Here is a 26,961-nt window from a genome sequence, read left to right as displayed (position 1 = left end):
ACTTCTCAGAGCCAGATTTGCCCACTGCTTTCACCCAGAGATTAACACGTTTAAACAAATATTGAAACATATTGCAGCCTACATATAAACATTTATAATATTGTAAATAGGACCACATTCAGTGTTACATCAAGGATATTTCTTGTATTTTGTTGGTCTTGATCATACAGATTTTATTTTTTGTTGTTTTTTTATCGTCCAAAAACATCTTTAACATGGTTATTTCTGTACAAACATTTTATTTACAAAGTGAGAAAAGTGATTATTGGGTACAATCAATAGATAATCAAGAATAATCAACATTTGTATTAAAGGTGTCCTGTGCAGTTTTCTTGTTTCCTTACTTGTCAAAATGCATTGTTAGTATCTTTGAAGCCTTATTAACGTGTTGAATCAGTTTCCTTCCTCATGAAACATTTGCAAAGCTGATTTTTACAAATACTTTAAATCCTAAATGGTTTACATCCATGTTTGTTTGCTTGCAGTCTTCTACCTCTTCGCCTTTGTTGGTGCATTACTTAATTTCTTGGTGTGTTACTGCCACTAACTGTGGATCAGTGGAATAGCATAAGATCAGTGGCAGGAATGTGTACCATGAGGGCTCGAGCAATACAAAGAAAACAGGGTACCTTTAACTAAAGAGTGTGATAACATAAATGTAAGATTGGCTGGTAGAGAACTATTTATTTATTTGTGCTTCCTGAGCTTCTCCATGAGGTGAACAGTGATGACAGCAGACACCATGATGATCAGACCGACAGAGAACACGACTATCTTCAGCAGGCACACAGAGATACCAGCAGGAGGACTCTCTGGATCTGCAACACAACAAAACAGGTGATTTCATTACACAAAACACATCCAGACTGTGACGCGACAGCACAACAGGAACAAATCAGTTCGGATAACATTCTGTGTTACCGTTTACTCAACTACTGTAATTCCTACATTTCAAAATTCATGCATTGCAAAGTGCAGTTGAGTTTTACAGACTTCATTGTGCATTGTAAAACAGCATTATAGTTTCATGTTGATTCATTGTTTTATTATTTCACTCTTCAATTGTTCAACTGTTTTTTTGTGCTAATTTAAACAATCGTGTTCAGGGGCCGTCCTACAGTATGTGTTCTGTACTTAATAATACAGTAATGGAGACAAATAGTAGATTACATGCTAAAATACAGTAAAACATCTAAATGAGTTATTGAATTAATATTGTCATTAAAACTGCAGTGGAAATGGAACAAATGTGATATTTTTATAAAACGGTCACTATATCCTGACAGTAGTGCATGAGACAGGTAATCTGAAAAAAAATCATGTTCCTCTGTGTCCTCCGGTGCTCCTAATGGCATCTGCAAGATTTCACAGACCGGAGGAAAACAACCAATCAGAGCTGAGCTGGAGCCTTGCCGTCTCTGAGCAGCTGTCAATCACTCGCAAACTCTGATCAAATGGTCACACTAGGCAGCGCTGATCAAATATGAATCAATATTCTGGTACTATAATGACTATTTCTCTCCTCAAATGTTTTCATCTTGTAGTGTACTGTTTAGCTGTATGATTAGCAGATTAATGATTCATATTTGATCAGCGCTGCTTAATTTGACCAGACCTTGCGAATGATTGACAGCTGCCTCCGTTGAATGAACAGCAAATAGGAATGCTCTCTCTTCTGAATGACCTGGAAAGCCTGAAAACAGAGCCATGAGGAGGTGCAGAAGTCTAGCTATCTCTCAGAATACTTTAATTACAATATGTTGAAAGATTATTATGGAATTGTTGCCCAATGATGCCAAAAGTACACTGCCTAATGCCACTTTAATGTTCCTTTAAATAACATTTCTGTACTTTCTAGTTGAGTTTGTATTTCACCCCTGCAGTCTAATCATGTTCAGAACTTATTAACTTGGAGATATAAAAGTTTTCTTTAAAAAATAAATGCTTTTAAGTTTAACCTAACCCCAAACTGTGCATTATTATCAGGAAGTTGTTCTGTCTTTCAGTCTTACCATCAGGTTGAAGGCAAAAATGTTCCCTCATTTTAATGTTCTTGGTCCAGCTGACCTGGTTGCTATGGTTACAGATGATTGAGCCATTCGACAGGTAGACATGGAGAGAAGCACCAGAGGTTGTGACCTCTGATTGCTCTCCTCCCTCCTGACTACAGGTTTGGTTGTCACATCTCAAAGTGCTGTTAATGTGAGAGTCCTGTGTTCTGCAGGTCACAGTGAGGTCACACTCTGAGCTTCTGGAGTCCACTGAGATCACTGTCAGTTCAACTGGAGACACTGGATCTGAGGAGGGAAAGTTTCTGTGAAGAATTTTAGAAACATGGCAGCAGAAACTCTCTATCAGTGTTTGAAATGTTAACAAACTCACCTTGAACTATGACGTTGTATTTAGCTAGTGTTCGGTCTCCTTTATTCAATAGCACTTTTGCAGTATAAACTCCCCTGTCTGCCTCTTGTAGATTCTTCAATTTCACAGAGTATTTTTTCTCAGGAAACTCAATCCTTCCAGCGTAACCAGGAGAGACTGTTGGTTGTTCACCACCAAGTGGAAATCTTACTAAAATGACTGTTTCATTGAAGTTCCACTCAACCAAAATAAAATCCTCAGGAACATCAGCGTCAACATTCAGACACACATCTCCTCCCTTCTGCACAAACACAGGAGTCACAGCACTGGGCCCTGTAGAAACAGTTGACACACAATAGAATACAAATCACGCATAATGTATGTCATCATCATTTAATGCAGGCTTCATATTTGACCCTGTGACCTTCATAGTGCAAAATGAAGAAGTGAAGTACCCTCAGCTTTTCATAGTTTATTAAGGTGTGTTGTTCCTCCTGCAGGCCCACTCAGTATGTTCAAAACTTTTCTTGAAGTGAACAGACTTAATACAACAAATGCTTCTCCTAATTCCTACAACTACAACTTACTAATAACTCTTGACACAGCTTGCCCCAGGATAGAGGTGAAACTAATGCAACCATGTCGATGGACCCAGCAAAAAGAAGGACACAAGAACAATATAAAAACACTGATAAACACTGAAATATCAGGACAAAAAAGACACAATAAAACAAGAAAAAGGATAAACTTTCCATAGATCAGTATACTGGTATATATTTATTTATTTATAATATAATTTATTTGTTTATAATAAATCTGTCAATGTTTTCTTCTTCTTTAAGCTTCTTCTTTCTTGATTTTGTATGCATAATGCTCATTGAAAACATGGAATTTTTGTTTGCTGCAATTCTTTTCTGAGAAACATGCTGTTTGTTTTAGATTAGGAAGCAGAATTCCTGTTGGCAGTAAGAAGTGAAAAGTTTTACTCTACATCAACAAACTTGACGCAACCCCCTTCTGACCTACAGTGATGCCACTTTTTGACCTTACAATGATGCATTTGAACTGTTTTAAGTCTTAAACTGTTCACTGTTTTTTAAAATCTACACCACGAAGCAGGACATATTTACCGTAATGAGATCACTTTACTACGACGGAGTATTAGGGCCACATTGAGAGGAAAAAAAAAACATGTCATAACTTTACGAGAAAAAAAGTAATTTTCCTCCTCCACAAAAGAGGCAGTTTCCCCCAGGTCTTCGAAATAAACGCAGTTTCTTGCACAATCTTTTCAAGGTCCTGATACTGATGATAATGTGGTGCTGATGTGCCAAAAGATGAAGTATTTCGTTATTTGTGAAACCTATACAAAGGTATAACTTCTCAAGACTCTCAAAGTTCCTAATTTTCACACAGGCGGCACGTACATTTTTTTTTACTTTATAAAATTATGACTTTATTCTCATAATATTACGACTTTTTTCTCGTAAATTTATGACTTTATTCTCGAAATCTCAGATTTATTTATTTTTTTCCTCAATGTGGCCCTAATACTCCGTCGTACTTTACTCTGTATTTCCTTCTTGTATAATTCTTAGAAATCATTCCCTCTTCTGAGATATGTTATCTCTAAATACATTTTTGCATTTGTACAAACAAAGGAAGACTCATTAATCTCCTGACATGTATATTGCTAATCCATCCATCCTGCCATCCATTATCTGTAATCGCTTATCCTATTCAGGGTCTTGGAGGGGCTGGAGCCGATCCCAGATGACATTGGGCGAAGGCGATGTACACCCTGGACAGGTTGCCAGACTATCACAGGGCTGACACATAGAGACAGACAACTATTCACACTCACATTCACACCTACGGGACATTTAGAGTTAACAATCAACCTAACCTGCATGTCTTTGGACTGTGGGAGGAAGCCGGAGAACCCAGAGAAAACATGCAAACTCCACACAGAAGGGCCCCAAGCCGGGTTTGAACCTGAACCTTTGACAGTGCTAACCACTGCACCACCGTGCAGCCTTTTTATTGCTAATCATAAGATAAAATATGAAGCAACTTTATGATGTTTGGTTCATTATTCACAGTAAAGAAACCTGACTATCAGGCATCATTGCTGTATCTGTTCATAATATTTTAGAAGACAGTGTTCTTACCTTGTGCCTCTATGATGCAGACCAGCAGCCCCAGTATCACGAAGATAGACATTATCGAGTCTCTGTCCGGTTGCCCTGTCTGACTACACGATGCAATAATGTGTGTGTTCTGTTTTCTCTAACAAGCACACCACAGAGTTAAAGCCTTGTACCGGTTGCATTTCTTTTCCTGTCAAAACCACATGGCGTTGTTCATGATGAGAACAAATGAACTTTTCTTTTTTAAGCTCTGTTTTACTGCTTGAGATCTGTTGATAACAATTGAAATGTTCAACCCTTTGTCAAGGAAGCTTTGAGTGTGAAAATCCACAAAAAGTTGATACACAAGAGTATTATCTTCTGTGTGATATCTTCAGATATCAATTACCTGTTTCAACTAATCCTGCAACTGAAATGTTGAATAAATATTAGCACTACATTTTTCATTTTATTTATTCCCTTAAATTGGCAGTAGGCAGTATATTGTAGGCATCATTGGGCACAAATTCCATAATAAGCTTTCAACATATTGTAATTCAAGTGTTCTGAGAGAAAACTAGACAGATGCACCTCCTCATGGCTCTGTTTTCAGGCTTTAGAAAATCTAGCCCCAGGAGACTTTGACCAATCACAGGTCATTTTAGAGAGAGAGTGTTCCTATTGGCTGTGCTCCGGTCATGTGAGCATGAGCAAGCCATCTCAACCTGATCTCAACATGGCTGCTGGGTCACAAACGTTCTCATTTTACAGCTAAAGCGTGCACGACAAGATGATTCTGAAAACATTTTAGGCGAGAAATAGGCATTAAAGTAACATATTGATTCATATTTAATCAGCGAGGCCTAGTTTGACCGTTTGGTCTGAGTTTGCGATTGATTGACAGCCGGCTCTCATAGACGGTTGCTGGACAGCAGACCTCAGATCAGCTCTTACTGCTTGTTTTCTTTCGGTCTGTGTAATCTTGCAGATGCCGTTAGGAGCACATAGGCACATGATTTTTTTCAGGTTACCCGTTTCATGTACTACTGTCAGGATATAGCGACCGTTTTATAAAAATAACTTTAAAATCATATTTGCACCAATCTCGTTTATATTCAGCTTTAAGAGGAAGTAGTTTTGTATGTTGCACCAGTATTATCATAAGGATAATTTTCAGACTTTCAAAAAGTTATTTGAAAGAAAAAAGAATGAAACGTGAGGACAGAAAAGGGAAAAACATAAAAAAAAGTGTTAATACACTACATAAAATTGTATTAAATACTATAGTTGGTACTGTATTTGTTGCATTAGTTCATGTATTGCTTCACTTAAAACCTGAACTCATCTTGGTGGCTCACTGCACTTGTAATGATCACCACTTCCTTTCTCACAGCTCTATATGTATCACCTCTTGCATTTTCAGATAGCTGTGGTAAACTATAAAATGTTTCTCTTTCTTAAGAAAGAGGAAACTGCAAAGGCATCTTTACACAGTGATCATTCAAATTCAATCATTCAGCATTAAGAAACAGCTAAAAGGAATAAAATTAACAGCAAACCAACCAACAAACTGAAAAAAGAAAGTCAGTCTTCTGTTCTTTATACAGGCCAGGTGCAGCCCGGGCCCAACAGCCAATGGCAAGGCTGCAACTTAAGATACCAGTTACATTTAATGATGAATTGGATTTTACTAGAAGCCGACAACGCCACCTAGGAAATAACTTAGAGCCTAGGACTCTGAAAGATTCAAGTTCTTTTAAAATCAGGGGAGCAGAGTTAAAAACCAGACAGAAGTCTAAAGTCAAATTAAAACCTGATTTATTACAATGTAAATAACATGGATGCTACTAATGAATGATTCATTAAAAGGCTAAATGGAATAAAACTGCTGCTAGCAGCAAGGTTAGAACCCTGTAAAAAGTCCAGTCCAGTCCAGTACTCCAGTCCAGTGATCCAATCCAGTCCAATCCAGCGATCCTCCTGTATCCGTGTCTTGGTTTCTCCCGTTCTCCTACCACGCCGTCTGCAGGAGCCCGACTGCTGATTGGAGAGACAGGAGGCTGAGCGCTCTCGAGGTTTTTCCTAGAGAGAGACGGAAGTAATTTGCGAACGCGGTAGGATTGAAAGATTTGCTGGCGGATTAGCATAAACTGTACTTTGACTGTAACATCATGTCAAATAGTTCTGATGGAAATAATGGAAGTGAAATGGAATGGATGTTACCTAAATCTGTGAGGCCGAAAAGGCCTGCGAGAGAGAGAGAGCGGATAGCAAGAGAGAGAAGTTGGTCGGATGATAGTGAAGTTGTCAGAGGAAATAATAAAAAATCAAGAACCAGTCACAACGATAGACAGACGGATCAAACACAAGAAGCTGAGTGGAAAGTAATAATTGAATTCAATCAGGATGGCGGACACTACCACCCGATCAAACTTACCAGAGCGATCGAAGAGGAGATTGGGAAAATCAAAATGGCCAAGTTTTTGAACAATAAACGAGTGTTGATACATGCAAACAGCAGACAACAGCAGGAAAAGATCCTCAAAATGACAACACTTAAAGGGGAAAAGATGAAGGCTCATATACCTGGAGCAATGGTAAAGTTGAGAGGAGTAATGTCTGGAGTCCCATTGAGTATGTCTATGGAAGATGTTAAACATGAGATTAAAGGTGGTAAAGTAATTGATGCCATACGGATTAAGAGTAAAAGGGATGGCTCACTGAAGGAAACCCTATCGGTAGTGGTTCAGTTTGAGAAAACCCTCCCAAAATCGGTGCAAATGGGATACATGAACTACAGCGTGAGGGAATACATTCCCAAACCTCTCAGATGTTATGCATGCCAAAGAATGGGGCACACAGCACAGCAGTGTAAAGGAAAGCTAAGGTGTGCGAGATGTGGAGGACAGCATGAGTATGGAGAGTATGCAGTATTAATTGAAGCAGGAGAGACTACACTTGAATTAAGAAGAGAGAAATTAGCTCTGGCATACTAGGTCAGATTAAAAGGAAGTGGAGAAGAAAATCCTACAAAGGTAACAATACAAAACTGTTGGGAATACTCTAAGTTTCAAGGGTATGGATTTGGATGGACAATGGAAGAAAAAGTGAGGACATATGGATTGGAGGCCTTAGAGTTCACCAGGTCCACACCAATAAGCAGCGTACCCCCCTGGCTGCTCCCAGAAGTTAAAATAGACATGAGTATCATGGAAAAAGAAAAGGGAATGGCAAGTAAATGAAGTGGGAGTTAAAACAAGTGTGTACCTAAGGAACAGCTATAATAATTATCTCAAAATATATACAGATGGATCCAAAAATAAACAGGAGTGTGTGGGAGTTGGTGTATATATTCCAGAATTTAAAATATCTATTTCCAAAATAATTTCAAACCAGATATCAGTATACACAGCAGAAATAGTGGCAATCATTATTGCAATGCAGTGGGTTGAGGAGGTCAGACCTGACAGGGTGGTGATATGCACGGATTCAAAAGCTGTTTTGGAAAGTATACATTCAACAAAAGCTGTAAGGCAAGATCTAATCATTGAATTGTACTATAGCTTGCTAAGACTGCACAGAGGGGGTATAGATGTATTATTCTGTTGGGTTCCAGCACACGAGGGGGTGAAGGGAAATGAGTTTGCAGATAAACTAGCAAAAAGTTCACTGCAAAAAGACATCACAGTACCAGTTCTACTTGGGAAAGGAGAAGGAAAAGTTGTGATTAAAAGGAAAGGAGTGGAGATATGGCAGAAAAGATGGGAGGAGGACCAGAAAGGAAGGAGATATTTCAAAATACAAAAGTCGGTCATAACAAAGACGTATAAAGAAAGGAACAGAAGGGAAGAAATCATCATAACAAGACTCAGACTGGATCACACAGGTCTTAATGGCACTTTGGCTTTAATGGGGAAAAGGAACAGTGACAAGTGTGGGGATTGTGGTGTTAAAGAAAATGTGCAGCATATCCTAATTCATTGTAAAAAGTATGAGGCTGAAAGAAAAAGACTACAGGACCAAGTCAGAGAGGAGGGACGGGACTGGGATCTGATGGGGATACTGGGAACAGAGGGTGAGGGGGCTGAAGGCACCAGGAAGGCATTATTATGTTCTTAAGAGACACAGGATTGGTGGGTACAATTTAAGGAGTAATGTGTAAATGACATGATGTTACACACTCTTGTACAGTAGGTGGCGGTATGCACCTTAAAGTTGGTTGCGATCCGCCAGAAACCGAGAGAAGAAGAAGAGCCCAACTGCCGACCTCGCTGAAACTGCGTTGGCGGACACGGTACGCTGCATGTAGTCTCACAGGAACTCGCTGGTCTCTAGGCTGGTAGGTAGTAGTCGTCGTCAGAGAGCTGTTCTTCCTCACCGCTGTCCTTGGACTGTTTTCTCTGACTGAAGAACCCCCTTCTGCTGCGAGCTGCTCTCTCCTTTTCTCCTCTCCGTCTGTTTCGCATCTCACTAATTACATGCGGCTTCGCCACACCTGTTGCTCATCTTGTGATCAGTTTCCTTAATTGGAGGTGTGGTATTGAGTGTATTAAAAGCAATCCAAACAATTAAAAGGTAGGAGAACCTACAACACAACATCTCAGGTAACGAACATGCAGGGATAAAACATGCAGAATAGAGTAAAAACAAACCAAATTCCCATAAAACATGCAGCATGCACAAGGCATGTTTGACCCTGTCACACAGGACATTTTTTATGACATTGTGATTTTTTTTTATGGCATACTATACAATGACTTTTAAAGACTATTTTATGATGTAGAATGACTTAAAAAAAACAGTTTCTATGAAGTACTATACAATTATTTTTTTATGATATCGTATGACTTAAAAAAACCCCAAAAGAAACTTTTTATGACATACTATACTATGGCTTTTTCACTTTTTTCAAGATGTTTTGACTTTTTGTGACTTTTTAAAGTAAATACTATACTATGACTTTTTAAAAACTTTTTATGACATAGTATTACTTCTTTTTTAAACGTTTTATGACATACTATACAATTAATTTTATGACATTTATATGACATACTATGCAATGACTTTTTATGACTTTTTATGACATAATATTACTTTTTAAGGGGACTGTTTGTAACTTCTTACACATATAAATCATTGCGGGTCAGTGTCCCATGCGCTTGCGTGTGGCTATGCTGTTCAGACTCAGACTCCAACATATACAAACATATATACTGGAAAAACAAAGTTCGGAAACTTGTGTTTGGTGGATTATTTCTCTGTTGTTACAATGCTAATGGTCATTGTATTTTACATCGTTGGAAAGCCTGTTTATTTACCTTCACAATGATGTCCAACTTGTAAGGATCATGCATTTGTGGGATGAGCAGCACAGCTGATTATGTGGGTAGCGCCCAAGAAAAATTTGCCAAAATGCTCTGCCAATGGTAAACAGTGTATTCTCATAAGGCTACCAGGAAGCCTGCAATGACTGCCCTTCACCGTCAGGCCCGTTGGCGCTGGTGTCGACAACACAGACAATGGAACCTGAACATGTGGGGGAATGTCATGTTCAGTGATGAGTCCAGGTTCTGTCTGCAAAAGTTGGATGGCAGGGTCAAAGTATGGAGACGACGTGGAGAACGCTATGCTGATGTTGAACCGATCGAGTAACAGCTTTTGGTGGGGGCAGTGTCATGGTGTGGGGCGGCATCTCCCTCACTGGCAAAACAAGGCTTGTCATCATTGAAGGCCATCTCAATGCAGGGAGATATCGGGATGAGATTCTGCAGCCAGTGGCGATCCCATATCTCCACAATCTGGGACCTAACTTCATCCTCCAAGAAACAACGCTCACCCCCACAGAGCCAGGGTTATCACAGACTACCTCCACAATGTGGGAGTAGAGAGAATGGAACGGCCTGCCAAGAGTCCAGATCTCAAACCAATTCAACACTTGTGGGATCAGCTCGGGCTGCTGTACGTGTTAGAGTGACCAACACAACCTCGTTGGCTGACCTGCAACGAATCCTGGTTGAGGAATGGAACGCCATCCCACAGCAACGTGTGACCAGGTTGGTGACCGCCATGAGGAGGAGGTGCCAGGCTGTTGTGGCTGCGTATGGATCTTCCACCGCTACTGAGGCTCCTGATGTTGTATTAAATGAATAAAGTGTAAAATTGCCAATATGTCTTGTTTGTTCCTTATTACTGAAAGAGAGTTCAATCATCCAATCCACCAAACAACTCAAAACAAGAGTCAATACCAACAGGAGAATACACTGTTTACCATTGACGGAGCATTTTGGCAAATTTTTCTTGGGCACTACCCACATAATCAGCTGTGCTGCTCATCCCACAAATGCATGATCCTTACAAGTTGGACATCATTGCGAAGGTAAATAAACAGGCTTTCCAACGATGTAAAATACAATGCCAATTAGCATTGTAACAACAGAGAAATAATCCACCAAACACATGTTTCCGAACTTTGTTTTTCCTGTTTATATAGTAACTATACTATGACTTTTTTTATTTTTCAACATACTATACTATGGCCTTTTTTCGACATACTGTACTATGATTTTTTAATTTTTTTCGACATACATACATATGTATGACAGGGCCTCAAGATCAGGTAGGAAAACCACCTTATGGCCCTTATCATTGTCAGCTCATGTTGTGCTTTCATGGTACACATTCTCGAACAAATCTTCAATTAAAAGAACTCAAAACAGCAGATACACAGTAAGCCTGTAGTTGTGGGGGCCCTGGGGAGTTGCCAGCATTGCCCAGTTGGTAATCTTCCATTGATCCTAATACTGCAGGTTATGTTAAAAGTTTTCTGCTTTTTAGTAATGACATTAAATGATCAGTTTTCTCACCTTCTTTGAATTATTAACACAAGTTCGATGAAGATGCGTAGTGCATGCAAATAGCAATGAGAAAAAACAAAAAACAGGCAACTTCATTTCTCTTTAATGACCTTGTTAAACTTTTATGTAAATTGTCATATCATCATTTGTATAATGAAAGGCCCTTCACAAATGAAGCTTAAAGCAAAGGTTCAGACAGGAAGACCCTCTTTACACTCTCCCTCATTCACAACCTTTCTGTCTCTCTCTCTCTACTGGCTCCTACTCTATCAGCTGACTATGGGTGGTTCAATCTTAGATAACCAAACAGATTCTACCACGCTCTCATGAGCCAATCATATCGTCGCGATCAAATTAAAAAAAAAACGCTCTCCTCTCTGCTGATGTCAGTCGTCTTTAAGTGCGACTCGATGCAACCCGCCTCCACCCCATCACCTCCAGTCTTCATCATATACAGTGCCCAGGCCTGCTCCACATCCCTCATTGGATCTTCAGCTATTCCCTTCACCACCACCACCAGTGTCTAGACTCTAAGGGGGAATATATCCTAATCTCATCACAGCATCACTACCCCCTTTTAGATACTAGTCACGATAGAGTCTAATCGCCAAAGACTTTGCACTATTCTTCTATCATGTACCATGTAATAAATGATTGTTCATTCTATTCAGGGTCTCTCCTGATTGAAATACATTTGTGATTGTCTTGCACTGAAGCATCCATGCATGTTTTTAAAAATCCTCACTTAAAGGACAAGTGACAATTAGGGGGGATCTATTGGCAGAAATGGAATATAATATTAATAAATATGTTTTCTTTAGTGAATAATTACCTGAAAATAAGAATTGTTGTGTTTTCATTACTTTAGAATGAGCCGTTTATATCTCCATAGGAAGCAGGTCCTCTTCACGGAGCTGCCACGTTTCTACAGTGGCCCAGAACAAACAGACCACTGTATTAACTTTTCCTGCTTGGGCCAGAGTCGATAACATTACTCACTGCTGCTGAAGTCGCCGTCGCCACCGCTCTCTCTCTCTTGCTTCACCACTCACCACTCACCTCCCACATACACACACACTCTAAGTACGGTCTCTACTCCAAATGTCCTACACTATTCTTACAACAACTGGCTCTAGATTGGGACATTTGCGTTTTCGCGTCGACCACCGTAGTTTTATCAGGGGGGACAGATTTAGGCAATTATCTGTTTGCTATTTCAGCACCACAGACAGCGCCATGGATTTTTTGAATGAGTTTTTGGTTAGATGCCTTAAATAAGGTCTGTGGTTAACACAAGCGGAAGAGATTTATGTTCTACGACATCAAGTACGTTGTGAATTTTGAAGCTTTTACACACGTAGGCAAAATTGTTGGTACCCTTCCGTTAAAGAGAGAAAAACCCACAATGGTCACTGAAATAACTTGAAACTGACAAAAGTAATAATAAATAAAAATTTACTGAAAATGAACTAATGAAAATCAGACATTATTTTTGAATTGTGGTTCAACAGAATCATTTTAAAAACAAACTAATGAAACTGGCCTGGACAAAAATGATGGTACCCCTAGAAAAGATGTAAAATAATGTGACCATAGGGACATGTTAAACTAAGGTGTGTCCTGTAAATAGCATCACAGGTATCTTCAAACTTGTAATCAGTCAGTCTGCCTATTTAAAGGGTGAAAAGTAGTCACTGTGCTGTTTGGTATCATGGTGTGTACCACACTGAACATGGACCACAGAAAGCTAAGGAGAGAGTTGTCATAGGAGATTAGAAAGAACATTATAGACCTTCATGTTAAAGGTAAAGGCTATAAGACCATCTCCAAGCAGCTTGATGTTCCTGTGACTACAGCTGCTCATATTATTCAGAAGTTTAAGGTCCACGGGACTGTAGCCAACCTCCCTGGACGTGGCCGCAAGAGGACAATTGATGACAAATTGAGGAAACGGATAATACGAATGGTAAGCAAAGAGCCTAGAACAACTTCCAAAGAGATTAGAGGTGAACTCCAAGGTCAAGGTACATCAGTGTCAGATCGCACCATCCGTCACTGTTTGAGCCAAAGTGGACTTAATGGAAGACAACCCAGGAGGACACCAAATCATAAAAAAGTGAGACTGGAATTTTCCAAAATGCATATTGACAAGCCACAAAGCTTCTGGGAGAATGTCCTTTGGACAGATGAGACAAAACTGGAGCTTTTTGGCAAGTCACATCAGCTCTATGTTCACAGACGCAAAAATGAAGCATCCAAAGAAAAGAACACTGTACCTAATGTGAAACATGGAGGAGGCTCGGTTATGTTATGGGGCTGCTTTGCTGCATCTGGCACAGGGTGTCTTGAATCTGTGCAGGGTGCAATGAAATCTGAAGACTATCAAGGCATTCTGGAGCGAAATGTGCTGCCCAGTGTCAGAAAGCTTGGTCTCAGTTGCAGGTCATGGGTCCTCCAACAGGATAATGACCCAAAACACAGCTAAAAACACCCAAGAATGGCTAAGAACAAAACATTGGACTATTCTGAAGTGGCCTTCTATGAGCCCTGATCTAAATCCTATTGAACATCTGTGGAAGGAGCTGAAACATGCAGTCTGGAGAAGGCACCCTTCAAACCTGAGACAGCTGGAGCAGTTTGCTCACGAGGAGTGGGCCAAAATACCTGTCGACAGGTGAAGAAGTCTCATTGAGAGTTACAGAAATCGCTTGATTGAAGTGATTGCCTCAAAAGGTTGTACAACTAAATATTAAGTTAAGGGTACCATCATTTTTGTCCAGGCCAGTTTCATTAGTTTGTTTTTTTAAATGATTCTGCTGAACCATAATTCAAAAACAATGTCTGATTTTCATTAGTTAATTTTCAGTAAATTTTTATTTATTATTACTTTTGTCAGTTTCAAGTTATTTCAGTGACCATTGTGGGTTTTTCTTTCTTTAACAGAAGGGTATCAACAATTTTGCCTACGTGTGTATGTGTCTTTAAAAAGACGGTTGCTAGCAAGTGGCTAAATGAGACTACAAAACGTCATCACGTCGAACATTACTCTGTCTTTACCTTAGTGGTGGTGACGTGAAGTCATGCGACCGTGGTGTAGTTCGTTTATAGTCTAATGTTAGCTTTTTACTTCTGGTGATTGCATATTACACTTCAAAAATCATAAAAGTGGTGTTCATTTGTGAAGATTGTCTTGCGGAACAAAATGTTTGAGTATCATAAATATTTGTTTGCTTCAGAGCTTATTTTCTGCAATAATCCAAAATATAGTGGAACAATCCCATTGGCTTTTCACTGAGGTAATCGGGGCGATGCATTTTGGTCATTCAAAATGAGATACACAGCTCTACTGTACTTCTGAGTGGCCACCAAACGGCACCAAGGATGAAGAGAAACCGTGTGGCATGAAGGTAAGCTGTATACCAGACATAAACTTCCTGTTTTTAGTGGTTGGTGAGCTCAGATGTTGTGAACCACATGCTTGATAAGTTATAGATTTTGAGTATTCACTTGCTGCAAGCTGAGAGGATTTTCCATTTGTGATCATACCTTTCTGAAATGAATGTGGGTAATTACAGTGTGTCTGTATCATTTTACCTTCCAACCTTTGTTCCTCTATTTCCTTCTCTAGGTGCTCTTTCTTGTTTCCTTATTTCGTTACCATTCTTGCCCATTTGTTTATTAGCTAGCAGAGGTCTTCTTCTCCTTTTGATGGTGCATTGCTTTAGACCATTTCACAGTTGTGTCCCAGTTTATTTGCTGTTGCACAGGAAGTAAACACGGACCCAAGCTGTTGCCTAGCAATGCAATTCTGTTGAAACAGTCTATATTTCTTGGCGCACTACCTCCACAAACAGTTGATCAGTGCAATAATGGGAAGCCATTGGCAGGTTTGCATCACCTGCGTGTGCATACTGTACATGTGCATCCTCATCCACAAGATACAAACAACCGGCTCATAACAACATTATACTCTATAGCAATATTAGTGGTCAAAAATGCCACAATGTGCCTTTTATACCACTTTCATACCAATCTTTTTGTCAATTCAAACCAAGCTCGTCAACCCGGGTTGAACCCTGGTCCGGACAATTTTGATAGGACCTGGGTCAGACCCGGGAGCAATGCATACCAATTAGCTCAGGTGTTAGAAATGGGCGGGGGGTTAAACCTCTGGAGGATTATAGAGAGAGGAGGTGATAGTGGCATCATCAATTTGAGCAAAAACGTAAAATGTCACAGAATTATGCATGTTTTTGGGATACAGTGTAAATATAGTACACACAGCATTTTTAGCTTTATAAAATGTTGAACTATGTTGTATGTATGGAGCTGTAATGTATGCAAAAACATACAGACAACATACAGATTTACAGCATCTATTCATCAACATGAACCTTATTTCCTGTATATCTACAGTACCCATTTATCATATATCAGACTACATTGTGTTATCTAATATGATAATATAGGCTACATTTACAAACGGACTAGACACTTCTGAAGACTGAAATGTATATTCCACTGACTCTACCATCCCAGCTAAGATTTACTACATAGAGTAGACCTATTAAAGTTGTTCAGCTGGACATGTGGCAACTGTTTGATAATGTAAGAGCTTGTCCAAACATAATACAATTAGTTTATCTTTCATTTAGTTTGCTGATAGCTTGATAATGTAATGAACTGAGACTGGGTTTGTTACTTTATAACAGAGAGAACAGGCGACAGATGGATCTTTTAGAAGGTTTATTTTGAAAGATAAAAGTTTAAAAAGGTAACGTTACAAATAGAACATGTGTAAACATGCTTTAAAAACAGATGCAGTTGGCGATACCGGGAGGTATTATTAACACAGTGTGTTTCCATGTAACGTAACGGCGGATGCCTCCCTCATTCAGCAGCCTTGTTATGTTCGTTACACTACGTTGTCCCTCACCGTTCCGTCATCTACTGCTTTTTTCTTCCTCACCGCGAACGGTCAGGACTAGAGCTCCTGCACCTCAAAGTCTATCCACATATCCATGTTGTTCTCGTCCGTCGTTTACCTCCGGTGTTTCTGTAATCATTCCTGCTGCCGTCCCACTGTTTGTTTATGAGCCACAGCGACCTGTGACAGTTACGTCACGGACTGTGCGCCCTCATTTGCAACCGAATGGGTTTGTCCCGCCCCGTTTGTTAGCGACCCTGGTTCATATACACAACCAACTCTGGTTCAACCCTGGTTGAGTCCTCAGTGTGAAAGGGGTATAAGTTGTTGTGCCTCTTCTTTTTACACCTCTCTGTAACGCTGAATTCACACGACAGCAATGGCGAAGTGCGGCCTGCGGCGAGCTGCCAAGCAATGTCTATGGAAAGTTGCAGGCTCACTCCCGAGCTCAGCGAGCTGTGGCCAGTTGATTCTGCGACGATGTGCGGGCCAAACTAAAAGTTGGGAAAAGTTTAAATTTTAGCGGCAAAGTGCAGCCAGAGAGTACCTACAACCAATCAGTCAGAGTCCTGTGACTCCTGTGACATGTTGATCTATGTTACAAAGAATTTCTTCCCGCCTGAAACACGAACACGCCGTCCGGCCACAGAAAAATGTAATTATTGCTACAAGCCGCTGCCTGGTGTGAATTCTGCTCCTCTACCTCCACCAGGTGGGGCTGGACACATCCAGAGTTGTCAGACTTCGAGCTGCTGGTGATCATGAGTGCCACAGTTGAGCCGACCTCCGCCACCTGCCAGGTCCGCACCTCCTACCTGCCGGATGAGATTCTCTGGGGCTATGAGTTTCCGCCAGTAGTCGCCCTTTCCCCATCGGGCAAATACGTAGCTGACTTCTCCTTCTTCGACGAAGTGGCCAAGACTAAGACCACGCCCATCTTCAGTTGGTTGAGAAGGGAGCGTCTCATAGAGAGCAACACGCAGGAGACTTCCGAGCACAATGTCAATAACAAATCAATGAACATCATATCAAAACAGCTCGGGAGACGGATTTTTAGACCGTTTTGATCTTCTGAAAGATATCTAGGTCCCAGTAGCTCCAGATGATGCAGAAAGGAAATATGGAAGACTTCTGTATGGTCAACTTCAAGTTTGTCATACGTTTGCTGGGATAATACATGCTGGTTTGACTGTATTCAGATGACGGCATAACACATTGCCTAACTGCAGCTACTATTTACATTTGAGTGTGGCGAGTGCACATGCACCTCACATATACACTTTTATAACCAAGAAAATAACAGGTTGGATTATTTATTCACACAGAAAGAAAAAAACATAAATACAAAGATATAAAACAAAACTAAACAAGCAGTGGAGACGATGGAAACCCCAGTTGTCTTGTTTGGGTGCTCCTCCATTTACTAAATGTCAAATTGCAGTATAAGTGTTTTTTTTTTCCAATGACAAGGTTGGACGAGTACAGGGGGCAGTAAGGATAGTGTGATAAGGGGCGCTGGCAGAGTAGAACTTTCTATACTTCCTCTAAATGTGATTAATACACATGTGTAAGTTCTACACATTTATAAAACTCCTATGACTGACATGACATTTGCTTGTATTTCTGTAAAAAAAAAACACTGAGTAATGCTAAGCCAGTTCTCATAGAGCTCATTAGCTGCCTTACCTTAGGAAGATAGGATTTTTGATAGTACTAAAATTGTGGGTTACAAATGTTACTGTAGGATACTCGAGGAAGCTCTCCTTTCTGTGTAAAGTAGGAGCCTTCTGTAAGTCCATGTGATTTTCGAGTTACTAACATTGTCAAACTAACAACGAACATTTTATGGAAGCCCCTTTTATTTTTCAGCCTGGGCAACAAGGACATGAGGCGGACCACCAGAGGTGAGTGCTGAGAATGTGAAAGTAATCTTGTAAGTCACTGATAATGATTCTGTTCTGATGGAAATGTGAAGCAAGGATGAGTATGATGGATATGAATGTGTTGGAAGTTCATCACACTTTCATTTGTGTTGCTCAAAGAATTGAAAAAAATATTTTGAGGAAATGGGACTATTTGTAATTTTCGTGACAACAAAAACTCAAAACTCACAGTGGATAGTCCAGAGACATTGCCTGATAAATTGTTACTGAGTGCAGTTCTCAAATAGCCTATCCACTTCCTCATGTAGCACATTGCAGAATGAGGCTGTGGGTCGTGATTGTCTTTGCCGTCTCTCTGCTGCTTTCTTGTGAATCACAAGGTAAGAACTTTACTTTGTTTATATTTCCCGTTGTTGATTGACATTGTTTGTTTTCAAAGTCAAAGTTGTCGTACCGTAGCACTATTTCACCAATAACAAACGTTATGTTTTATTGGAACTAACTTTTTTTTTTAAACTTTTGAATGATAATAATATTGAGAAATATACACAATTCTCAGTGATGTGCTTATTGTCTATTATTTCAATAATGATGCTAAAAATCTAAAACTAAAACTTTTATTGAGATATACAGTTATGTCAGTTACTACCCCACCACTTACCCATGCGTGACAAAACAATAAGGGTGTCTGCTCCTTCCTGTTTAATCTGGATAAGAAAAGTCAAACACAGCTGTACATTTTACTAAAATTTGCATTCTTCATTCTTGTACAATGCCCTAACACTATATACTGAAACAGTAGGCAGGACATTTCCTCAAAAAAGTATCATTGCCAAGCTAATCAACAATATTTTTATTATCCATATTTGGATGAAGATATTGATCCAGACACAGATTGAAAACATTCTAAACACTTTTGTGTTATTTAAGTGACACATTTAGAGGATATCCTTGGCGAAGGTTTGGACTCTTTGAGTCCTTTCTAGTTCCCATTTTGAAATTTTCTTTGATTTCTTTGAATAATACATATTTTAACCTTTACAGTAGATATTTATAATACACATATTATACATTATAGCAACATGTTGAAAAGGTGTACACTGTCTCTCCAAGACACATAAACTTGACTCCTTCCGTAACAACCTCAGTAAGCAGTCGGTGGAAATATCCGCTCACGGTCTGTCTCCTCCAAGCTGGAGAACAACGTGAAAGAAAGTCCTCTGTCTTTTTAGAAGAGACTGACTGGAAATACTCAGTAATGTTAAGAAGAAAAATAAAGTAACATCTTTCTGTCAATGGGCTTAGTTTCACCTGTTAAAGTCCTCTATCCTGAGGCAAACTGTGTCACGAGACAAAGCTGATGTAAGGCATTTTTAAAGACATTTTCCAACCACTGATAAACCATGATAAGCTGAAGGTACTTGAACTGATGATCCAATGTGAAGAAATATAGTAGGGATGGAATAACATTCAGTTTTGACCGGATAACCACATATTGTTTGTGATTTGTATTGTATTGTGTGTCTACTGTTTCTACAGGGCCCAGTGCTGTGACTCCTGTGTTTGTGCAGAAGGGAGGGGATGTGCTTCTGAAAGTTGAGGCTGATGTTCCTGAGGATTTTCATTTGGTTGAGTGGAAGTTAAATAAAAATGTCGTTTTAGTAAGATTTCCACATGGTGGTGAAGAACCACCACCCTTTCCTGGTTACACTGAAAGGATTGAGTTTCCTGAGAAAAAATACTCTGTGAAATTGAAGAATCTACAAGAGGCAGACAGTGGAGTTTATACTGCACGAGTGGTATTGACTAACGGAGACCGAACACTAGCTAAATACAACGTCACAGTTCAAGGTGAGTTTGTTGACATGTCAAACACCGATAGAGAGTTTCTGCTGCCATGTTTCTAAAATTCTTCACAGAAACTTTCCCTCCTCAGATCCAGTGTCTCCAGTTGAACTGACAGTGATCTCAGTGGACTCCAGAAGCTCAGAGTGTAACCTCACTGTGACCTGCAGAACACAGGACTGTCACATTAACAGCACTTTGAGATGTGACAACCAAACCTGCAGTCAGGAGGGAGGAGAGCAATCAGAGGTCACAACCTCTGGTGCTTCTCTCCACGTCTACCTGTCGAATGGCTCAATCATCTGTAACCATAGCAACCAGGTCAGCTGGACCGAGGACATTAAAATAATTGAACATGTTTCCCCCCAACCTGATGGTAAGACTGAAAGACAGAACAAGTTCCTGAAAATAATGCACAGTTTGGAGTTAGATTAAGACTTATAAGCATTTCTTTTTTAAAGAAAACTTTCATACGTCCAAGTAAATAAATTAAGTTAAGATAAGATAAATTAGGTTTGTTACAAATATTGTTAAAATCAATGTTTCCATTTTTCATTGTGTTTTCAGGGGTGCGTAGGCTGTAGGATTTTAGTACTTCTCAAGGAAGAGTTGCTCGGGTGATAATTAATTGAGTTCAACCATTTTGGGTTTGGCATTTTAAAAGCCATTTAACCCTCTGAGACCTGTTTTTGTCTTTTTTAGGGGGGTACAGGGGGTCTTTAGGGAGTCTTTAAGGGGTCTTTAGGGGGAGATAGCAGGTCAGCACATTTAAGTGATGTACATCATCTGAAAGCTGGGAACCTGAAGATTAATTTGAGATGCAGCTCAGCACTGTGTCAAGTTGTTCTAGTCATTAATCAGAAATAATCATGAATTTATTAATTATTAATTATTGATCCAAGTATATGATTTCCATTCCCATGCTCCATTATGTTTCATAAGTTGTTGCAGCAATTTTTGGGTTGATACCATTTGTTTCACAGATTTGGTGCTAAATTTAACCACCACTTGAGAATTGATAAAAATGACCAATAATTCCTCCAAAATACCAGATTAAGACACCAAGACCTTGAGGAACACCACAGAAAAAGCAGGGGCATTTTAACAGGGGGTTAAAAATCACAACTATTTTTGTCCTCGTCTCAGGATGACCTCTTTTACTGTAAACTGCTGTGAACATAATTTTCTTCGGCAGGAAATACAGCCACTTGTTTGTGTGGAGGAGGGATACATAATTGAGTTCACTCAGTTTAAATAGATTTTTTTTTTTTTTTATATTTTTTTATTTAACGTATATTTCAGTGAAACCAGTAAAAACCAAAAATGATAAGCCTTATCTATCGGCTGGCATGAATTGTTAGTATTTGGTAGGTTATAAAGTTAAACTAGAAAATGACTTTGTAAAACTAAGAAGCAGGTGATATTTAAATTAGCTCATTCAGGGACTTTTGGAAGGTTGCTAGATTTAAATTGTGACAGTTTCTTAAAATATATATTTTTTATTGAAGGAATGGTACAATACAGGTTACATAATGCAATGCATTACATTACGCTCTATTTTTGTATTTTGACAGTTTTAAATAAACAAATTAAATGATTTCTTACTACAGAGCAGGTTACCAAAACATTTATATAATTAAAACTGCAGTCTGTTAAAAGCACAGGCTGGGAAGATGTGATGCTACAGTGGCACATTTTCAATTATTTTGCATGACTTAAACCAGACATACTTTTCTAATTTGGCTTTTGTTTTTCTTTACAGATTCTAAACAAGGTGACAGCAATGTCACCGGGGCTGTTGTTCCTGTTTTCGTCATTCTTGGCATAATTGCTGGCATAATTGCTGGCCTATATCTTTATCGTCGAAAGATAAGAAATTGTAAGTCCAAGTATGAATTTTAACATATAATTACATTTAAAATCTGCAAAATCTTATCTGTTTACTGCACACAGGAATTCAGTGTTCTAAAGTCCATCCTCTGCCATACTTATAAATCCTCCTGCGTATTCGGTAATGTATTACAATAATTATATAATTAATACTATCTTATACCCTTCACACATTAGTATGGATGGAAATCCACGACTCATCATTATTTACAATAGTCAATGTTGTGACAAACTTTTATGTAATTTAAAGCCCCTATATGTAGATTTATTTTATGTGATATATTAACAGAATTGATTTTTCATTGTAGAAAAAGGAACCGCCCTCAAAATTGGTGCAGCCTTTATGCTTTAGTCCATTCATCCCCAGGTCAGGTCTCAGAGGTATCTGCATGCATTGCTGTCTGCCAAAGCACATTTTTTGATACAACCGCCAGGAGTCACCAACATCACAACATATCAAATCCTACACATAGAGGCTTTAAAAAGTGCTGCTGTTTGAAGATGGAGTCATTTAGACACACCATAAATCTGGACTCAATTTAGCTGCAGCTCAAGTAATGTAAATGTAATGCGGTTAAAAGGTAAAGCTCTAAAATGAAAAATAAATTAAAGCAAATCAACATGTATTTTTTTTTTTACAACTGACCTGCAGATAACAGAGAGAGCATCGAAAATACAGTATATGAAATACCGCAGGTAAGCGTAACATTTTTTTTAAACATCACTCTCCCAAAATTTCCCAGACACACTGAGGAACAGAATTACAGATTTATAGCAATTTAACAATTGAAACCGGATTTGAGGAAAATTAAGTTTATTATGTTTTCTCAATCAAAAACTGGAGCCTCACATGCTTCTATTGGTTATCCCTACGCACACCAATCACTATACATTTTCCTGACAAAATGGTGTATGTGCTGTATATGACCTGTGACTCCTCGCTACAATAACTTCTGCATCAATCTGCTGTTCCAGGTCCTACTGCTCGCTCCTACATGTGCACATCGCTGGTTGTGTTGCTTGCTTGTGCTCAAATGTAATGCTCTGGACCCGATGAACCCGATGCACCATGATTCATCTATCCAAACCTGCTGCCCAGGTTTCTCTACGCTGCGTATGTGTTGTTTGCTTGTGTTTTATTATAGTTATTCATCATTTTGATGATCCACTTTGCAAAACAGCAAATGCATGTTCAAAAAGGTGTTGTGTTCTCAAAACTCTTCATGCAAATATCGAATCCCATACTGGTGTCTAAAAAGACAACACTGCAACAATGTCATGCACATTAGGCCACAGGTTTTTAAGCACATACTCTATCTACACGATCACAGCTGCGTTTCAGACAGCTACTCCCTTTGCTTACGTTTTTCGACACACATCAGTTGCTAGACGTGACTTCCTACTGAGCCAAAGGTTTTGCACTTCTGCATTTTCTTGCACAGTGAGTATTGTGAGCAGAAGACTCTCAAGCAAAATCTGCACTTGGTGTCTGCGTTTGTGTTAAATGTTTTGCAAACCTCAATTTCAGCCTTGGAACAAATCAAGAGATGAGAAAAACTCTAGTTTTCTGTCTTTTTCTAAATGCAACGTACTTTCTGTGTTGTCAAAATGGCGTAGATGCTTTCTCTACGTGCTTGTGTTTAAGCTGCAGTGTGTTGTGCTCTCTCGGCCAAGAGATTCATTTGAACTCAACTAAGGATCTTTCAGACACACCTTACTCTGCTCTTGATGAAAAACACCTAAAACTACGTTTTATAGCAATTTCATGCATTTTAGATACAAATTCATTGTAGTGTTGTGAAAAAACAGGCTTAACACTTTTGTAGTCCATGATACAGATGTTTGTAGTATTTGAAGGATTTATATGAGCTGCTGTTAATCGTAGTGAGATTACTTCCCATGTAAATACAGAAAAATAGCACAATTAATAATAAAGTGTAAAGTAAAAATGGCAAACAACCTTTGCTAAAAACATTGCATGTGATATATTTTCCAGCTCGGAACTACAGCCCAACCTCTGGATCAGAGTCCAACATATGATGCTTCAGGTCTTTCTCCAACCTCCACCTACTGCTTGGTAGGACCTCACTCTGGACCCCCGGAGACCAATAAGACTAGAGACACGACTGTGCCAGAGAGCCTGTATGCTACGGTAGATAAGCCTGCCAGGTCCTTAAAGAATTAAAGCTAAAGTTGGTCATTTTGAACAAATATGATGAAAAAGTTATTTTTTATAAAATTTTCACTATGTCCTGTAAGTAGTGCTTGAGACAAATAATCTTTCCTCCTGTGCTCATAATGGCATGCCTATTTCTCTCCTCAGATGTTTTAGTGTACTGTTTAGCTGTAAAATGAAAGTTTGCTCTGGCTGGTGGGCGGTGCTTGGTTTTGGCTCGACTGTTTTCAACATGGCTAAACAGTACACCTCAAGATGTTCCTGAACATATTTCAGCGCTGCCTTTTTATTATATTTGCTCAATTGTATTCTACTGTACTTACTGCAATTTCCAGTTTTACTAAGTGTTGCCAAAGCTGCTAATGTATAAGTTTATATGAGCTGCTCTGGAATGAAAAGACTTTTCAAACATTTCAATAGAAACAGCTGTAAAACAATGAGGAAATGTTACTAAGCATCACACACATTCAGAAGTAGCTTTTTGTTTCATCACGACTTGAGCTCGAGAAATAATCTGATGCTGTTCTACGGAACTAAAAATGTGGAAACATTTGAAGGTCTCTTGTGCAGTTGTTAACATAATTACATTTAATTTCCCATTGAGAGATATACAGTGTTGTACATTATTTCTAAGTACTTGAATTTATTTTTATTTTATTTCATGTGTTTTGTTCTTATTTCTTCTGAAGAGATTTTTACGTATAGTTTGTTTTTAAAGATATCAAAGGAATGCTCAACTGAAAATCAAATTTAGAGACCTGAAAAAATGTTACGCAAGATGTGTAGCTTTTCTGAGCATATGAACCACAACAGTATATATACAGTATGTACTGTATATTGTGCTGAAACAAGCTTGAAAATGCCATTAAATGTTTTATTTTTCTATATTCATATTTTGTCATGCATTCAGTCTGTGTTTCCTAGAATAATAGCAGTGATCTATTCCCTGCTGAAAAACTCACAATACCAGAGTTCAAAGTCAGTGACACATGATCTTTTGGCTTTCATTAATTCACACAATCACGAACATACAAGATGAGTATCTGGCTTTAATAAGTGTCCAATAATGGTGCATGTACCAGAAACTGCTTTCACCCATATACTGTATGTTAGGGGACGTATAGTCACCGTGACGTCAGCCATTGGTTTGTGGACTGCCATTTTGAAAACTTGAGTTTGACATTTTGGCCGTTGCCATCTTGGTATTTGGCTATCACCATCTTGTTTTTTTGCAACCAGAAGTGACACGAGAGGGTGGAGCTCAGTACAACCAAACTCTGAATAACACATTTTCAGGCGACCTAAAAGGCTATAATTAACTGTCGTGAACTGATAACACACTGTGAAAGGGTTAAAGTTCTAAGACGGAAACACGGACAACACCCAGACCGGACAACGCCAACAAGGTAGTCACGCCCTAAAGCATCCCCTGCTTTATGGTCTATCTGACTCTAAATGGGACCATAATTTACTAAATTAACGTCATGCTGTATTGAAGAAGACTTGAAACTAGTGATGGAGACCATAAACTCATATTTACAATGTTTACTGAGGTAATAAATCAAGTGAGAAGTAGGACCATTTTCTCATAGACTTCTATACAATCAGACTTCTTTTTGCAAACAGAGGAGTCGCCCCCTGCTGGCTGTTAGAAAGAATGCAATGGCTTCACTTCTCAGACCCGGATTTGCACACTGCATTCACCCAAAGATTAACACATGCTTAAACAAATATTGAAACATATTGCAGCCTACATATAAACATTTATAATTTGGTAAATAGGTTACATATAGTGTATTTATCAAAGATATTTCTTGTATTTTGTTGGTCTTGATCATACAGATCTTATTTTTTGTTGTTTATTTATCGTCCAAAAAAATCTATAACATGGTTATTTCTGTACAAGCATTTTATTTACAAAGTGAGAACAGTGATTATTGGGTACAATCAATGGATAATCAAAAATAATCAGCATTTGTATTAAAGGTGTCCTGTGCAGTTTTCTTGTTTCCTTACTTGTCAAAATGCATTGTTAGTATCTTTGAAGCCTTATTAACGTGTTGAATCAGTTTCCTTCCTCATGAAACATTTGCAAAGCTGATTTTTACAAATACTTTAAATCCTAAATGGTTTACATCCATGTTTGCTGGCTTGCAGTCTTCTACCGCTTTGCCTTTGTTGGTGCATTACTCCATTTCTTGGTGTGTTACTGCCACCAACTGTTGATCAGTGGAATAGCATAAGATCAGTGGCAGGAATGTGTACCATGAGGGCTCGAGCATATACAAGAAAACAGGGAACCTTTAACTAAAGAGTGTGATAACATAAATGTAAGATTTACTGGTAGAGAAATATTTATCTATTTGTGCTTCCTGAGCTTCTCCATGAGGTGAACAGTGATGACAGCAGACACCATGATGATCAGACCGACAGAAAACACGACTATCTTCAGCAGGCACACAGAGATACCAGCAGGAGGACTCTCTGGATCTGCAACACAACAAAACAGGTGATTCCATTACACAAAACACATCCAGACTGTGACGCGACAGCACAACAGGAACCAATCAGTTCGGATAACATTCTGTATACTTTGTTGTTTAGTCAAGCACTGTAATTCCTACATTTCAAAATGCATGCATTACAAAGTGCAGTTGAGTTTTACAGATATCATTGTGCATTGTAAAACAGCATTATAGTTTAATGTTGATTCATTGTTTTATTATTTCACTCTTCAATTTAACAGTTTTTTTTTGTGCTAATTTAACCCAGTCATGTTCAGGGGTCGTCCTACAGTATGTGTTCTGTACTTAATAATACAGTAATGGAGACAAATAGTACATTCTATGCTAAAATACAGTAAAACATTTAAATGAGTTATTGAATTAATATTGTC

General features: G+C 38.8%; 3 protein-coding genes across 10 annotated transcripts in view; 2 read left to right on the top strand and 1 right to left on the bottom strand.

The window, feature by feature from the left end:
* Positions 1-17,702, top strand: part of LOC119498714 (ATP-sensitive inward rectifier potassium channel 10-like) — a 40,552-nt gene extending 22,850 nt beyond the window's left edge. For all 3 annotated transcript variants that reach the window (XM_037787754.1, XM_037787757.1, XM_037787756.1), the window contains exon 7: positions 17,218-17,702. The gene's annotated coding sequence lies outside the window, so the exon portion shown is untranslated. The remainder of the gene's footprint in view (positions 1-17,217) is intronic.
* Positions 1-26,961, top strand: part of LOC119498716 (SLAM family member 7-like) — a 58,852-nt gene that overhangs the window by 7,263 nt on the left and 24,628 nt on the right. The window contains exons 1-6 of one of the 3 annotated variants that reach the window (XM_037787761.1): positions 18,288-18,534; positions 19,694-20,005; positions 20,091-20,375; positions 21,762-21,878; positions 22,542-22,585; positions 23,886-24,956. In XM_037787761.1, coding sequence (XP_037643689.1) covers positions 18,474-18,534; positions 19,694-20,005; positions 20,091-20,375; positions 21,762-21,878; positions 22,542-22,585; positions 23,886-24,074 — 1,008 coding nt within the window. In that variant the 5' untranslated portion in view covers positions 18,288-18,473 and the 3' untranslated portion in view covers positions 24,075-24,956. Of the gene's footprint in view, positions 1-9,977; positions 9,982-18,287; positions 18,535-19,693; positions 20,006-20,090; positions 20,376-21,761; positions 21,879-22,541; positions 22,586-23,885; positions 24,957-26,961 lie in introns of those variants that run through there. The other 2 variants (XM_037787760.1, XM_037787759.1) reach the window with 2 other exon arrangements.
* Positions 223-9,080, bottom strand: LOC119498719 (T-lymphocyte activation antigen CD86-like). Of its 4 annotated transcripts, XR_005209172.1 has the most exons (5): positions 8,699-8,727; positions 7,077-7,130; positions 2,383-2,694; positions 2,013-2,297; positions 686-818 (listed from the first exon to the last, which is right to left on the bottom strand). XR_005209172.1 is itself a non-coding variant. In XM_037787769.1 (4 exons), the coding sequence occupies exons 1-4, from the start codon at positions 4,582-4,584 to the stop codon at positions 688-690; spliced, it is 780 nt and encodes a 259-aa protein (XP_037643697.1). In that variant the 5' UTR covers positions 4,585-4,710; the 3' UTR covers positions 223-687. The 4 variants fall into 4 exon arrangements, 1 of the variants encoding a protein (XP_037643697.1); XM_037787769.1 differs by lacking the exons at positions 7,077-7,130; positions 8,699-8,727 and adding an exon at positions 4,533-4,710 and having other exon boundaries at positions 223-818; XR_005209173.1 differs by lacking the exons at positions 7,077-7,130; positions 8,699-8,727 and adding an exon at positions 8,806-9,080.

This window comes from Sebastes umbrosus, chromosome 12, assembly GCF_015220745.1.
Source record: "Sebastes umbrosus isolate fSebUmb1 chromosome 12, fSebUmb1.pri, whole genome shotgun sequence".
Taxonomy (NCBI): Eukaryota; Metazoa; Chordata; class Actinopteri; order Perciformes; family Sebastidae; genus Sebastes; species Sebastes umbrosus.
Note: the sequence above shows the minus strand (reverse complement) of the source record. Positions and strands in the feature narration are given on the sequence as shown.

Bases quoted from the DNA above. Each gene is read 5' to 3' on its own strand.
- LOC119498719 (XM_037787769.1), bottom strand. From the start codon at position 4,584: ATGTCTATCTTCGTGATACTGGGGCTGCTGGTCTGCATCATAGAGGCA. The intron at 2,695-4,532 runs GTAAGAACACTG...CTGTTTCTACAG, and splicing joins CTGCATCATAGAGGCACAAG to GGCCCAGTGCTGTGACTCCT. The intron at 2,298-2,382 runs GTGAGTTTGTTA...TTCCCTCCTCAG, and splicing joins ATACAACGTCATAGTTCAAG to ATCCAGTGTCTCCAGTTGAA.